Source organism: Pseudophryne corroboree, chromosome 1, assembly GCF_028390025.1.
Source record: "Pseudophryne corroboree isolate aPseCor3 chromosome 1, aPseCor3.hap2, whole genome shotgun sequence".
Classification (NCBI taxonomy): domain Eukaryota; kingdom Metazoa; phylum Chordata; class Amphibia; order Anura; family Myobatrachidae; genus Pseudophryne; species Pseudophryne corroboree.
Genome location: NC_086444.1, coordinates 814,979,990 through 814,996,820, shown reverse-complemented (window position 1 = coordinate 814,996,820; position 16,831 = coordinate 814,979,990). Strand labels below are relative to the sequence as shown.

At 38.8% G+C, this 16,831-nt stretch overlaps 1 protein-coding gene across 2 annotated transcripts in view; it reads right to left on the bottom strand.

Annotated features, from left to right (window-relative positions):
• Positions 1 to 388: 388 nt before the first annotated feature.
• Positions 389 to 16,831, bottom strand: part of CXXC4 (CXXC finger protein 4) — a 202,931-nt gene continuing 186,488 nt past the window's right edge. For both annotated transcript variants that reach the window (XM_063919371.1, XM_063919374.1), the window contains one exon: positions 389 to 3,947. Coding sequence is in view for 1 of the 2 variants with exons in the window: in XM_063919374.1 (XP_063775444.1) it covers positions 3,903 to 3,947 (45 nt within the window). In the remaining variant the exon portion in view is untranslated. The remainder of the gene's footprint in view (positions 3,948 to 16,831) is intronic.

The window sequence follows — 16,831 nt, the reverse complement described above, 5'->3', positions numbered from 1 at the left end:
TACTGACATAAAAATACCAAAGTGATCCAAAAAACAACACATTATTAGCTATCCAGTATTAGAGGTCAGCCAATGTTACTAATTGTGATCTTTTCTGGTCTTTTGACAGTGTGTTTAACTCTTACTGAATGCAGAAAAGAGTAATGTAGTACACCACCTATTTAGGTGAGAGAATCAACATAGTTTTACTTTACTACTGTATAATAATAATAATGAAAAAAAAACCTGATTTAAGGAAAAACATTAAGCACTACAATAGACACTGTAATAGGAGTTAATTATGTGTTAATTATTCATTTATTATTAAAAGTCATGTAGTTTGGGCATTTTTGTAAAAAATAAAAAAATCTGTGAGACAGAAATTAGGTTTTTTAGATAAATGCAGATATTTTGAATACTAAAGTCCTTTATTTAACAACACAGAAATGTCACAAAAACAACTTTACCGGGCAATTTAATGTGTGTTTTTTTACAGTTTTGTACATGCCCCATAGGTGATTTTTTTTCTCATAAATACACTGTTTTCCAAAACTGTTTTTATCCATAACTGCACAAGCATACATACACCTTACACATATATCTGTTAGAAAATGTAATAGATAACAGCACAGTTCAGAAGTAGAGAATATTGTGAAGAGAGTACATATCTGTGGGCCATAAATAAAATGTTTAACAAAAAAAGAAAAACTTAGTTCCCTTGATTTTTTAATGTAGCGTAATTGTTCTAACATCCAGTAGGAGCTGTCTTTTATTCGCTAGGAACATAGTAGATCTCAGTGTGAGACTGCCAAATTTAATGACAAACAAAATCTGGAACATTTAGTTGCTACATGGAACCAACTGTTTCAAATCACTATGCATCTAGCCATGATCAAAGACCTACTACTGTTTTTTTGCTGAAGATATTCGACCCTAAATGGTATGTTCATTTAACACATTTATTTCCTCATTATCTGATTACAGATATAACCAATATAAATATATTTATTCTTTTGAATTAATTGTGAGTTACATTCCAAGATTCTGAAACAGAAACAGGCTTATATTACTAATTTTTGAAGCTAAATGGAGATGTAATGTTCATTATCACATTTTTCTTACTAGTGCATGTTGGGAATAGCATTTTAGTACAGTCTGTGGCTTTGTTTTTAATGTACATTATAAACGAATATTAAACATTAGTAGAGATGAGCAAAGCAAACAAAATTTTGCACTGGAACCGGTCACTTTGTTGAGATGCAATAATATAATTCGTTTTTCTTCTTATTTGCAAATGACCATTCCATACCGAATTCTATGTTTCATATAAATTACCTTTAAAGAGAGGTGCAGTGACAAGTGTCAATTAATTATAGTCTGTGATGTGGTTAAGGTGTAATAAGAAAGACGACCAAGTGAAACAAAAATGGGGAATCCTAGGCATAAGAATAAAGGAATAGTCTAAATATAATTCTGCAGAATGTGGTGAACAGTTTTGACAATTTCGCTCATCTCTAAATTGACTTTCCATTTTAAAACAAACCTATTGAAATAAAAACTAAAAAGTAATTTAAAGTAATTTTTACTTAGAAATTCTCCAAAACACACACTGTCTCTTTTAAACAATTACTAAAACATAGGCTCTAGACTTATAACATTTTAGAAATTTAGTTTCACTAAAATATAAATACATTTAAAAAGAATGTTCTCCAAAGGGACAAACTTAATAGGAAATAAATCTTCTTTTCTTCATTTTCTGTATTGTTTTCATTGCTTCAATTGGATTGGACATGTAGGCAGCACAATTACAATATATAGTTCAATCAGTTCTAAAAACAAAAAAACACACCAACACATGCAACATTAGGGTATCAGACAGTGAGTACATTGTTAAGAGTAACTTTGTAGATATTGTACACCTAATGTAGCTTGAACTGAATCCATCTCGGAAAAAACAAGTACAATTTTCCAGAAGGCAAAAAAATGTTACCAACAAAAGTGCAAATAAGGCTTTACTTGTGTTTGATCAATCACTATTCGTGTATAAATACATCTAAAAAGTATCTAGTATTGGATAAACAGGAAAAAAATATCATATTCTGATTGGCAAAGATAATGTCTAATTGTATGGTGCTGTTTGATAGCTTGGATGGCTATATAAAATATTTTTTTATCTATTCATTTAAAACATTACAAAAACACAAAAAATTAAAACATACAAGACACACCTGTAAGATACATAGAATAGCTAAAACATTATTTAAAATATTAATTTTCTGGAGAGGCTTTTAGATTGGTGCTGTTCAGTAGAATATTCCAGAAAAAAAAACATAAATTGAAAACTTGAATGAAATGTCAGAATTAAACTGAAAGCTGTTCAGCATTTTCTAAATAATAAAGCAGTAAGGCAGATGCAGTTCCAGACTTGCAGTGGTAAGAGTTCCAAGGCCAGCACTGTCAGACCTATGATGGCAATTTTCAGTTGCAAAACTATTAATAGAAAGTCTTTGTGGGTTTTCAATAGCTTCTTTCAAGAGATCAGTATTGTGTAAGTAATACGTTAGCTGCTCTATATATGGTAGATGGAGAGGGATCATTATGAGATCCCAGCGGTCGGGATTCCAACCGCTGGTTTTTCACCTAATGTCGGTATCCTGACAGCCGGGATCCTGACCGGCGGTCAATTGACTGCCTCCCGATGTAACAACTTAGATCGTTTAAATGATCTATTGGGGTCCTTCTAACACTATGAAAGTCTGGAGTTGCCCACCTTTATTTGAGATGACATATAGAGGACATATATACAGAAATATATATGTATGTTTTACTTGTCATTACAGTGAGAATGCATTTATATTTTACAGCGTTTACAGTTACTATAGAAAAAACTTAACCAGAAGGCATGTACTCAGTTACATGGTCACAGGACACTTCTGTTTCCCTGAACAAATAATTCAAAAGACTGGTCCTATCGGACAAACTACAATACCATATTCTGCTTTTACACTGGTATACAATGCAGTGAAAAGTGGGTCATCTGTGGTAAGTGCTTCTGAGTAATATACATTTTAATTAAACAAATGCTCACCCACATAGAATGTTTTGCTTGGTTTGTGCCTTGGGTACATAAGAGAGGAGGCCCTCTGATACAGGGGGATAGTGCCATTACTGGCGGATGGCACTCTCCCTACAGTTAGTTCAGTTCACAATAATTAATGTATGAATTATAATGTTTTGACCTTGTGGAATAACAGATCAATTTGCTGGGAATGTATGCATGGCAAGATAAAAAAAATAAAAAAGGAATAGTAATAAAAAAAAAAAAAAAAGACAGTGCTGTTGCTGCTGTAACTATCCAGCTGGCAAAATAATTTTTAAAGCTATAATTTATTGCTCCAGATTTAAGTTGCAGAACCACACTGCTGCTTACAAACTGTTAATCTTCATACAGATGCTCAGACATGATTGTCTCCATGTGTCTAAACGCACAAAATACAAGCTGCTATCTGTACAGTTTACAGTACTGAAACACATATTTGGAAATTAAGTATAGATATGTTAATTATTTTTTTTTTTAAAGATACATCATATTACAGCAGGGGTTTACCCAAATCTTTCCTTTGCAGTCACTTTAAAGTAGACAACAATTTCACTGTTAATTATAGCTAAAATACATTAAAGAAAGAACCCGGTGTACTAAACGTAAGTAAACCAGCCAGGCTCCAGTGAGTTTTTTTTTTCTTTGATTTTTTTTTTTAAACATTTTTTAACATTATTCATATTTTTTCTTTTGAGGAAACCCCTGTACACAAATGAAAATAGTGTCTCAGCATATTCTTCAGTCACAGACTTTGCAGTTCCCAAAACAAGACCAGTACTTGTCAATCACTTCAGAGTGCCTTGAAAATAAGATATACATCTGCCTAAAAGAACCATCGGAAGGCTTCAGCACTGGGGACCGGTGTTCTCTGCAAATGAGAAAAAATACATGTTATTATGCTATGATTATGACTTTTTCATCCATTATAAATGTAATCTTTTCATATGTCAAAAATATGAAATTAACTAAAAAAATCCCAAATATTGTGTTAAAATCTGTTTGACTTTATGATTACAGTTTTGATTTTTTAATTTTTTTAGCTATAATAAAGCCACATTGGCTACATACATATTTTTACATGAATAAACATTAAAATAATTTATAATTTGTTTAGTAAATTTCCTCTATTCTTTCACCCACCAGTCTGAACTAGTCTTACAGATTTTTAATTATTTAAGAGTGCTGAGTTGAAAATAGCCTAGTGGCATAAGTTGTTTTACGGAGTTGTCATCCAATGAAATATAGTAGTGTAAATATTTACAAACACGTCCTAAAATAGGAAATTGAATGGGATTTTTTTGCAGATAGCATTCAATTCATATAAATATAAAAACAAATTTAGCAACTTTTATAAGACTAACCTAATTGGCATAGATCTCTCTCTCTTTCTCTATGTATATATATATATATAAACAAATCTAGAAAACCACAGCACTCGCCACCCCAGAAGCGGGGTGCAATATCTGCACTCACCACTCATAGGGTGGGGTGCATGCATCCCATGGCCACCTACCCAAATATATACAAACAGAAAGTTCAGCACTCACCATAGCAAGCTCACTTATCCTCACAACATCAATAAATACATGATGGGGGTTTAGTTAGTGAATTGGCCAATGCACGGAAGCCTGCATACCGCTCGCCAAGGTACCCCACCTTCATGCAGGTCCTACACTATCACAAAGTCTCAAAAATTAAAACCTGGCAACTGTATCACACATAATATACTGCACACATGCCCACTAGGTTTAATGTGTATCTGCCATGCATCTTATGGCTTTTAAAGGTACACCAGTCACCTGACACTGGCTGATAAATTACTAAGGAGCAGCTGACACAGGTTTAGAACAAGTGAGATTACACAGGGGTGCATGAAAAGGCCTGTGACCACGGTTAATAAGAGTTAACCAAAGATTAACCCTGTTATATACAAACAAATCTAGAATACCACAGCACTCGCCACCCCAGAAGCGGGGTGCAATATCTGCACTAACCACTCATAGGGTGGGGTGCATGCAGCAGCAACAGTACTCCTTCATGCTGCCTTCCCTCTGCTAATGACTGTGGCCTCACTGATCACTATATCCTACTCTTGCATTTACCCAGGCTGCTGCAATCATCTGGAATGCCATCCCCTGCACCATTAGACTTTCAAATGTGTCCTTAAAACAACTTTTTTGTTATCCATTCTAGCTTACTTACCCCACTTACTGCTCAACAGTCTCTGCCCTCTTCTACTCTGTCCTCTTATCCCTATTGTGTCCACCTATATTCTGTATAGATTGTAAACTTTGGCCCTCATTCCGAGTTGATCGCTCGGTATTTTTCATCGCATCGCAGTGAAATTCCGCTTAGTACGCATGCGCAATATTCGCACTGCGACTGCGCCAAGTAATTTTACAATGGAGATAGTATTTTTACTCACGGCTTTTTCATCGCTCCGGCGATCGTAATGTGATTGACAGGAAATGGGTGTTACTGGGCGGAAACAGGCCGTTTTATGGGCGTGCGGGAAAAAACGCTACCGTTTCCGGAAAAAACGCAGGAGTGGCCGGGGAAACGGGGGAGTGTCTGGGCGAACGCTGGGTGTGTTTGTGACGTCAAAACAGGAACGACAAGCACTGAACTGATCGCACAGGCAGAGTAAGTCTGAAGCTACTCTGAAACTGCTAAGTAGTTAGTAATCGCAATATTGCGAATACATCGGTCGCAATTTTAAGAAGCTAAGATTCACTCCCAGTAGGCGGCGGCTTAGCGTGTGTAACTCTGCTAAAATCGCCTTGCGAGCGATCAACTCGGAATGAGGGCCCTTGTCTTCTATACGAGTTATACTAATTGTTACTATACTTATGCATTTACTGTATGGGAAATTGTTAACTTGCTTTAATTTAATCTGTACTTATGAAACTTATTGTCAACCGTATGCCCCTTGTTTGGCACTACTGTACCCTTGTGGCACCTTATAAGCAAAATATAATAGTAGCAGTGAGCAGCAGGTGTCTCCATTCTGCAGAGAATTAGGAAAAGTCATTCTGTCCCTTTCTTTCTTCCACTTTGTGTGTGTCTCCCTCTCTCCTTGTATCATCTTGTGTTTCTATTCCACCCTTGTGTTTGTGTTTCCCTGTCTCTGCATTGTGTCCATCACTTTTTATCTCTCCTCTTTGTGTGACATTTTTTCAATCTGTCCTGTGGTACCTGCATGTTCTTTCAGAATAATGACTGTACACTGGCCAGTCGTTAAGGGTCCTGAGCATTTAACATCACTGCCTGGAGTTGCCAAAACACACGTGCAAAACAGAGACTTTGATATAACCACCTTTCCCTTTAAAGATGGAATACACCTGGCACTAAATAATTAAGATTCTTTCCTGAATACTCCTCTAAACCTTGCTTGTGCTTGTCTGGTAATCTGTGTACTGACCCAGTTTGTATTTGGACCTTGAGTTATCTGAAACCCTGTGTACTGACCTGGCTTTTGTTCTGGACACTTAGGGGTAAATTTACTAAAGCTTCAGAAAATTGGTGATGTTGTCCAAAGCAACCAATCAGATGCTGTCTATCATTTCTCTATTGCCTTTTAGAAAATGAACGACAGCATCTGATAGGTTTCTATGGGCAACATCACCAATTCTCTGTTTTAGAAGCTTGAGAGATATGTTAACCTGTTTACTCATTTAGCTTATGTTCTGGACCCTGACAGATCTGACATACCTGTGTACCACACATGGATTGATCTGTGGGCTTAAATCACCCACCCATATCTTAAACGGGTACCTTATCTCTGCATGTACCAGACCCGGCTTGTCTGACTACAAAACCATTATATAGGTACTGTACTGAAAAGGTGAGTAGCCCATCTATAACTAATTCTCACAATTGCGCTCATTACCTATTCCTGCAACTAGAGATCTTAGTGTAATAAAGGGACTAGTATTTCTATCTGATTCTGACAGTGTGTGTATGTCTGTCTCCTTTTGTCCTCTTTCCTTTCTTTCCATCTGTGCCTGAATCACTAACTTGAGTGGGTTTCCAGTTGCCCAGAACATCCCTACACTCCGAATCACCTTCTTCTGATATCCGCAACTGGCAGATGCAGATTCAATTTATTAAAAACATTGGAAAATATTTAAAACCCCTTATTCATTAAACACGCTTTATACAAAAAATAAAAACTTTGTTTTATGATATTAATGAGCAACGTCTTGGTGATAACAGAATAAGCAATGTGGTGATAGAAGCACTACTATGGCAATTTGACCAGAAAATATGCGAACAATAAAAAGGCCAGCAGCCTATTGAAACAATGGAGGTTTTCGCCACCCCCCTGAAAAACTACATGTGAATCAAAAATAAAGTTTCAAACCGGCGCTATCCACTTAATACAAGGTAAATTTGTATCTCATCAGAGTGTAATGTTAATACTTTTTAAAATCACAGGTACAAGCACCATGGCAATACTTGTTAAATAGGCTTCCCCTTGTAAGCATTTTGCAACCTAAATAACCCATAGCCATAATAAATAACCCATTATTAACTCATAATAATTAACCCATAGCCAAACAACTTAAGGGATGTTGATTGAAATAAGAGTTGCTATGTTGCTGAACCTCAATTACAAGCACATCATGGCCAAGCTATATTAGCAGGAGGTAAAAGAAAGCCATACGGTCAGGGCCAGCTCTACTATTAGGCAGCTTCAGGCGGCTGCCTAGAGGCGCCGGCCCCTGTAGGGCGCCACTGAATTCATGTAGCAAAAAACTGAAGGATGTCACTTTAAGCAGTCTCCTCCTTTTACACTGTGCTGGCTGCTGCTGCGGGTCTAATCAGGTGCAGCCGCCATTAGTAGGGTGTACCACATAGTGCCTCCTCCATACTGACATGTGTAAGTCATTTTAAGGCACACAGGAGGTGACTGTAACTATGATTCCCGAGGGGCAACCCCACGTCTGCTCCTAATAACCCGGATGCACCTCCTCTAGGCCTCTGGATTCCGGCTCCCCAGCAGCAAGCTCCCCCTGACTACATCTCTGCATCTGCAGCATTGCTGTAATGCTGCTGCCGCCTGCAAGAGGAATCCTGCCAATACCAAGGGAAAAACAAGATAACAGCTTAAGGTAAGTGACCCATGGGGGTTCTGCGGAACTACAGACAGTACAGCTCTTACAGCCCAATTGGTGGCTTGCACTTGTAAACAGCACAATAAGGAAAACAGAGGCACTGGGGCTTAATACAGTACATATGGAGATGTGTGTGTGGGGGGCGGGGAGTAATGAATTTACAGATTGGAGAATGGAACATAATAAGGAGCATGCAAATATATGTATGTCTGTGTGTGTATATAAGTAAGTATACACATACAGTTAAAGGGATGTAGTTGGCATCCCGGAGGATGGGATGCCGGCATTCAGAATACCGGCGGCGGAATCCAGGTACCTGTCAGAATGCCGATGCCGGTATCCCGACAGTCAATAGCCTAAATTCTTGTATGCTAGGGAGGGTTAAGCTGCGGGAAGGGAGGGTTAGGTGAAGGGTTAATTAATTTCATTCAAAATTTGGATTATGGTAATAGGGATGCCACTGTCGGTATTCTGACGGCGGGCATCCCATCCCCATCCCCAATGAAATATCCGCTCCAGACCCCATATACAGTTTATATAAAAAAAAACAACTGTGAAATTGGCCTCAGTGTCCTATACGATTCCAAACCTACTGGATAGCGTGTATAAATAAAGAATAGATGGCACTCAAAGACTTTTAAAGTGAAAGTATATTATGAGCAAAGTCACTTACAATATATTGAGTGTCGTCCCTATTATCTGTACATGTTTAATGATGAAACTCACCCCAGCCGATCTTGTGGCCACCTGCAACTCTTCTCCGGGAAGTGTGTTTGTGTTGGTGGGCGGGTGGTGGTGGTGGTGGTAAGTTAGGGTGCGCTAAGGTGAAGCTTTGCCTAGGGTGCAGAGATCTTGCATTGGCTCTGCACACGGTTGCAAAGTTTATGAATGTTATGTTGCACATACCAAAGTTCTCACTGGATTAATTTTAATGGATTCAGTATCTGCAGCTACATTGCAAAACTGTGTACAGATGGCATTGCTCTCTGACTGTACAAATACAAGATTTGACCACATAAAAATATAGAAAAATGTATTTCCCTTTAGGAAATGTATGTTGTAGTGTTTCATGGATTTGTCTCCTGAATAGACCATTAGTGAACTATTTAAGCAGATGTGGCAGGAAGACTAATTTTATATCACAAGCTGAAATAAAATCAGATGTCACTTCAATTTACTAAGGAAATGCTGCTGGAGCAAGCAGCAGTTATACTAAGCTCCCTATCAACACTAGCTGGCAGTGTTATGGCTGATCTTACCACATTGCCAGCAAGTCTGGATGGCATTAAGCATACTGTACGTGAACTAGTTTTGCCAGTACAGACATGCAGAGTCAACTAGAAGCCAGATTCGGGCTTCCGGATCTATATTCGTCATAAGTAAATAAAGTTACAGTAGTTACAAAAAGTAAAAAAGATAAATGTAAAATATTATTGTTATATATTTTTTGATTAGTCTAAAACACCCATTTTTGCTTGCGAAAGGTCTTATATATATATATATATATATATACACACACTTTATATATACCGTTTAATCTGATTCTTCGTAGAGTGTGAGTTGCATTTAGCAAACTGCTGGATGTAACTGAAGAGCACCATGGGCTGAGAATAATACCATTTCCATAACCTAATAATGTACTTTCAAATTCTTATATTCAAATGGACCTAACTGGCTACAAATGAAAGATATTGTGGCACAAAATGATTGCTGATCCCAATCATGGTCATGATCAAGAGCTATCAGACATCAATTGAGGAGGGAAAAAGAATGTGGTTAGATGATGAGTGCGTCATTATAGGACTGTGGTGTGGGATGCACCTATTTGGTTTGAGGGTTATGGGGTGTATTCAAGTATTGTCAGAAACTGCTGACTTATTCAATGTGACCCCGACTTGTCGGAAGCCTGTCGGAATGCACGGGGATCGCACGTGTATTGTCGGAAGTGCGGCCAACCACGACAGGTTTTAGCCTCGTTTCCGAGGATGTCAATACGACTTTACAAAAAGTTGGATTTCCCTGTCGGGTTTGGCCGGCCATTGAATACACTCATGTCGGATGCTTTCCGTTGGAAAGGATCCGACATGAATTGAATACACCCCTAAGTGTCCAAGTCTGCTAATGTACAATATGGCATTTTAACAGTATATCTACAAAGATAATAATTTATGGCAGAGGTTCCCAAACTATGCTATTACAGACCCAGGTTTTAAGGATATCCATGAGTGAGCACATATTACTTTATTAGTACCTGAGTCAATTTCATTTAATCATCTGGGCTTAAGCATGGATATCTTTAAAAACTGGACTGTAATGTCGGAGTTTGGGAACCTCTGATCTATGGAATCACAGTGGACAAGAACATCCTTGTGCAGAGTTCTCATTACTATATATTTAGCTCTTATTGGGGGAGATGTACTAAGCCTGAAAAGTGATAAATATCACTGTGATAAAGCACCAGCCAATCGGCTCCTAACTGCCATGTCACAGGCTGTGTTTGAAAAATGACAGTTAGGAGCCGATTGGCTGGTGCTTTATCACAGTGATATTTATCACTTTTCAGGCTTAGTACATCTGGCCCATTAAGAGTGACTGTAGAATGATCATCATTACTCAGAAGTTAATAATAAACAATGTCTTCATAGTACTGTTTGATGAAATGTAAAAGTGGGTATAAGTATACATATATCACATGGGTTCTGCACAGAAACACAGGTTTAATGTCTTTATTAAGATTATCTGGTGAAGAGATTCCAAGCTGAATGTATTTAATTGGAGCCGCATTATGTGCTATGAATGCAGGTGTGCAACCAAATGTTTTCTTCTTAAGAGGTGTTATCCAATTTTAATAAACTGATCCTAGTTTTATTAAACTCAGAGGCATATTACCATGCATTGCTTTTAGGAAACATTTCTAAAATGTCAGGAATTAATTTTTTTGAACATGTTGGAATATAAAGCATCTGTTCAACGAAGACACTAGTACTTTACCTGGTATGGGCACATGTAGGAAAGCATCTGCAAGTTATTATACAAGAGCGAGCAGCTATGTATTGCCAGACAGGTATAGGGAGCATTAGCAGATGTAAATATATGTGTGATATCTAGCTTTTTCTTATCTACACTATATTGAATGTCACTGACTATGGACGTAGTTCTACACTATCATGTTTGTGTAATACATTTGTAAGTTAACAATTTTATTATTCTAAATCTGCAATTTGTCATTAAAATCTCACACTGAGAAAGCTGGGTGTTTTTGCTGAGTGCTGGAAGGTAAAAGTACTGCTCCAATAGCCGGTATAAAAGTATTTGTGAGCTATAATGACCAAGCTAGCCCATTCACCCAAGTGTAGTGTAACAAATAACCAGATAAGGCTTTAAAAGAAAAAAAAAGAAAAAAATAGAATATTGAAACAAGAAAGAAACAAAGTGTCCAGCCAGTTATAGCCTGGAGGATGCAACTTTTACAGTGGACTTCCATACTTGCCTTTTTACCAGGAATAGTGCAAACTAATCGACACTAGTTTATATTATTGCTTGTTTTTTTTATTTGCATTGCATTAAAAAGGGGTCATGACCTGCAAGATTAGCCTGCTGACAGGTGTATCTGCAGGTACTGTATGCAGGGGTGTATCTAGAGAGGAGGAGGCCCATGTGCAGGCTTCGTCTGGGCCACCTCCTCTCCAGCTGGCAGTGCTGCAGCTCTGGCCACTAGGGGACCCTAGCACTGTCCCAGAGCCTAGAGCAGATCTCTGGGAAAATGGCGCGATGGTCATTTTCCCAGTGATTTTCCTACTGTGCATGCGTGAAACACTGGGAAAATAGCGTTGTGCCATTTTTCCAGCGATTTCTGCAGCGCTGCTGCATCGCGGGACTCCAGAGGGTAAGTATTAAAGATAATGGGTGCAGGGCGTGCGGTGTGGGCCTCCCTTGACCCGTGTGCATCACACACGCTGCACCTATTATAAATACACCAGTGACTGTATGTCGACATCTTATTGTGTTGCATTACTGTACTAGACCTATGCTTGCTCGCCCTATCGTGCTCCGTTCCAATTTCATTCTTACATAGGAATTTAGCTCCTGGGAGCTATTCAATTACTTCCTGTGACTGGCCCCATGGCTGTACTTATTGCTGATTTCTGCTCATACCCACCTGAGGTTTGAGCGGGCACCTGCATAAAGTAGACCTTTGAGGCTGGTCACGACCTGACAGCTGTATTGCACCCAGAACTCAGGGGCTCATTTATCAACGAGTGATAAAATTCATTATGAATGATAAAACTAGTTGTGTATGATAAGTGGTGCTCCAGCCAATCTGCTTCGAACTGTCATTTTTCAAAAACATGACAGTTAGGAGCTGATTGGCTGGAGCACCACTTATCATACACAATGAGTTTTATCACTCATTGATAAATGAGCCCTTCAGCCGTGGAGCAGCTAATCCCAGGCATTATCGTGGGACATAGTGGCCATTACAGAAAGTAATTAAATAGCTCCAGGAGTTAAATTTATGTGAAAGAATTAAGTCGTTCCCTAAGTAAGGAGCCGTAATTGTAAGATGCGGCAGAATCTGCACACAGACATACAGTACAGTATGTATATAGAACACACACACAACAATAACCTGCATCCAACTGTACATGAGCCCATGAATAGGTGCTGGCAGAGTAGTCGGAGTCTCTGTTCAAGTCTTTCTAAAGGCATTGGTACTGTATGCATCAGAGATGGGGAAGTAACTTAAAGAATATGTCAAAAAATAAAATTAAAATAAAAATGCCCTCTGTAGGTTTTCTGCCATTATATAATTTTATCTCTTTAGTTACCTATTGTTTCATTAAACACCCTCAGTCCCAAATACATTTCATATCCGCATTCATTTTAGTGATAAACGTCCAGATAATTGTCCCTGAAAGCGCAGGCCATTCCGTGCAGTGCTCACTGAGAACGTTCTGCGTTTGTGCCAGCCTGTCAGCGGCTCGCTTACCTTAATGAACATTTAATTGCAGACAGGGGGAGCACATTTCATGTTCCTGTCATCAACACGCATCACTCAAGATTAGAATGCTATTCATCTAGCACTAAACTGTGCCAACTTGCACAGCGACATGGACAACGTCTAATAATGGCAAATAAGCATTTTCTATTATATCTAGTATACAGCAAAGATCGCTTTTTCAAGATACGAGAGTAGACACGCTGCAAGATGTGGGGAATAAATGCATATGACATAGTCATATTTAGTAATGATGCTAGTAGATATTAACCCAGTAGTCACTGACTGCTTTACACCCTGAAGGAATTGGCCACCTCCCGGATAAAAACCAATCACTGTGATCGTCCCAGGGAAGTATTTAGCGATTACAAACATCAGAGAATTGCAACCCAAAGAGCACAATGCATGACTGAATGTGAGCCAGCAAATGTGTGACCTGCTTATATCAAATCACATGATGCCCTCGTTAGCCTAGACAGCCCTGCTGCTCTCGTCTGACGTGTCTACCTGCCAAATTCCTGCAAAACACAACCATCAGCATTTCTTTCTCCAGAAGGTGGTCTAATTACTAATGCCCAGGCTTCATATCAGAATTTCAAGATGCATCAGGTACAATAGAAATAACTTTTTTTTCTTAGCCTGTACTAGCAAATGTTATTTTGCCCTTTATTTTTGGTAGTACACTGGCATAAATATAGTAATGCCTGATGTTGTTTTGTGTACTCACATACACAAAATATACATAGGTTGGGCAGTGGCAAATGCAGAATTTCTAAGGGGGGGGGGGGGGGGGGGATTTCCAAATGCAATCCACAATCTCCCACTCTGCAGAACATGGAATACAGCATTAATATTTAACACTATAGATGGTCTATATTATAGGCTGTATTAAACATATTTACATAATATAAATAAGTGGCCAGGAAAAGGTTAAATACACTATAATAAGTAAATGTACAAATATAATAGAACCAATACTGTACTTTCTAAGCACACATTCTCCCACCTCATGGTAAGGCTCCTGTCTCTTCTTCCTGGTAGCTACTACTGGTCCAGGTCACTGATTGAGGACTCACATCCACACACCGCAAATTGGTAGAAGCTGCTACCACTGGGCACTTGCAGCAACTATGCTCTGTCCCTTAAACTGTATGATGTGGTGGCAGCTCTAGTAATCATATTATATACCATTACTATTGTTGTCATAATTTGAGCCAGATGCCAAGAGGAGGGGGGTTTCTGGGCAACCGGAAAGCCCCCCTGCGTTTGCCTATGTGGGGGAGTATGGCAGTCAATATTCAATCATATTTTCTGGAAACAAAATACACACTTTGCCATAAATTGTACACCCAAGGGTTGCGGTCTGTGATTTGCAATGCGTCATGAAGCCTATTGCCTGTAACACTGCAATACCTGCTCTGAAATGCTGATAACAGAAAAAATACTTTGAATAAAGCATTTTTTCAATGCCCATTATTTTATTATTTACATGTATACTTCAAAGACTGTTTCAGTTCTACAGCATATGTGTGTACCCTTCGACCAGAGAACATAGTAGCTGATTATCACTCAGTTGCCACAGCAATATTTTATTGATAAATTGCAGTGATAGGTGATGTTTCATTACTGTGATGAGAGGTGATAGCTCAGCCTTAGCTCCACATACTATATTATTAATTAGATCCCCTAGAAATATGTTAATATGTACTTTACACTAGGGGAAAAAAAAAAAAAAACATTTTGTGTACAGATGAAGACAGATATTGCACGATTTTCAATCTGTGTTTATGATGTCTGTGGTAGGTGGAGGGATGTAGTATCATGAAACATGTCATCACGGCCCCGCCCCTTGCTGCTGAGTGCTACGATTATGCCTTAAAAGGCCATGATGGGCCATGATGCAGCAATTCACAGTAAATCGTGTCATGATGCCCTCAGAACACTCACTTCCCTAGAAAATCTACTGTAGTCTACTCTGTTGTGAGTCTAGGAGACCTTCCTGAAATTTCTGAGCCTCCCAGTAGGCAGGTATGTTGTAAATGCCCTAGAATTGGTTTCTAGCTTAAAAAAGTCTATCCACTGAGCTGCATCAAGAGTTGTATGGCATAAATGGTACAGTAGTACAGTAAGTCTAAACTGAAACCACAGGGGTTAAATTCAGTGGTAGAGCTACTACCACTGCAAGAAGTGCAGTTGCTAAATGGCAATGCTGTCAGATACCGTTAAACACCTACTCTGTTCTTATGAATGTGTATGGGGGCCAGCGTATGCACAGTGCAGCCATGTTTGGGCCTTAACTCCTTCCTCGTGTAGGGTGTGCTACTTCATAAATATTCACAGGGCTAGCACATGCTCATAAAAGCAGAGCATGGGTCATGGGGGGTGCTTTGCTGTGGGGCTCAGCAGTCCCATGTTACGTTCTTGGTTACATTCTACTTGTTAAAGATGGGTGGAAGATGGCTGGATATACACAAAGGCAAAACATTTATCCCTATGGATATGCAGTTGCCATTTATTGTGTACACAATTTTGTATATGTCTTAAAAACTTTTTAAAATACAGAATTTATAAAAAAATTTATAGAAAAATGCATTCACAAAGGCTTCCTAATACATGACGAACAGGGGAAAGCTGTCCTGCTCTACTAAACCAGTTCATGCAATAATTAGAAGCTTGTGTTAGAAATTGTGGACCTGATTCAGGTCCCGATGTTGTACCGGCTCATGTCACAAAGTACTGATGTACGGATCTGTGACATTGGTCACACTATGGCATCAGTGATTGACAGTTTAATAGCGTATGGCGGAAGGGACGATTTCCATTTCTCAAAACAGAGGCTTGTCACCAACGTTGTTGGGGAGGGACGAGGCCAGGATCTCTGTCAGAGGTCTGTCCTGGGTCACGTAGCTGGACGATGGTGTTGCAGATGATTTGATGCTACGTACTAGGAAGCAACTTGGATCAGTAATGCCTGCAGGAGGCCTGCTGCTGTACTACCATATTAGTGCTATCGGTGCTGCTTCCATGCAAGCAGTAGTGATAGCAACTCCATCCACATCTCAATCAGGCCCCGTACTTATTTTAGCCATGTTACGTTACATTTTTTCTTCTTCTATGTATTGAAAACTAAAATTCATCATTGCTAGGTGTCTTGTCCACAGACTATACCATTTGTATAATTTGTGTGATTAGAATACATGTTGTCTGCATTTTACATTTCTCTGGCTGTGTTAACATCGGGGCCTCTGTACCATCGATGGTAGAGAACCACTGGATCTCCACTACTGATGGCAGAAACATCTACCATCAGCTGTTAATCATCGATGGTTTGCAACCATAGGTGCTCGATGACCAACTCTATGAGATAGTGGGTGCATTTTTAGGGGACATTCTTTGCCGTGTGGAGAAATGTATATTCTTTTCCACTACACAAACCCCTCATAGATGGCAGTTTGCGGGTCTTTTCTTCAAAAACCTTTTTGCGCCTCCACATTCCACTTGCAGCAATACAACAAAATAACTCCTGTATAAAATTTTAAATATTCATATTTAATTGTTATGACATTTACACTTTTACATACAGTAGAGCGCCTCTGGAGACTTTTTTTTAACCTTTCCACACATTACGGAATATTT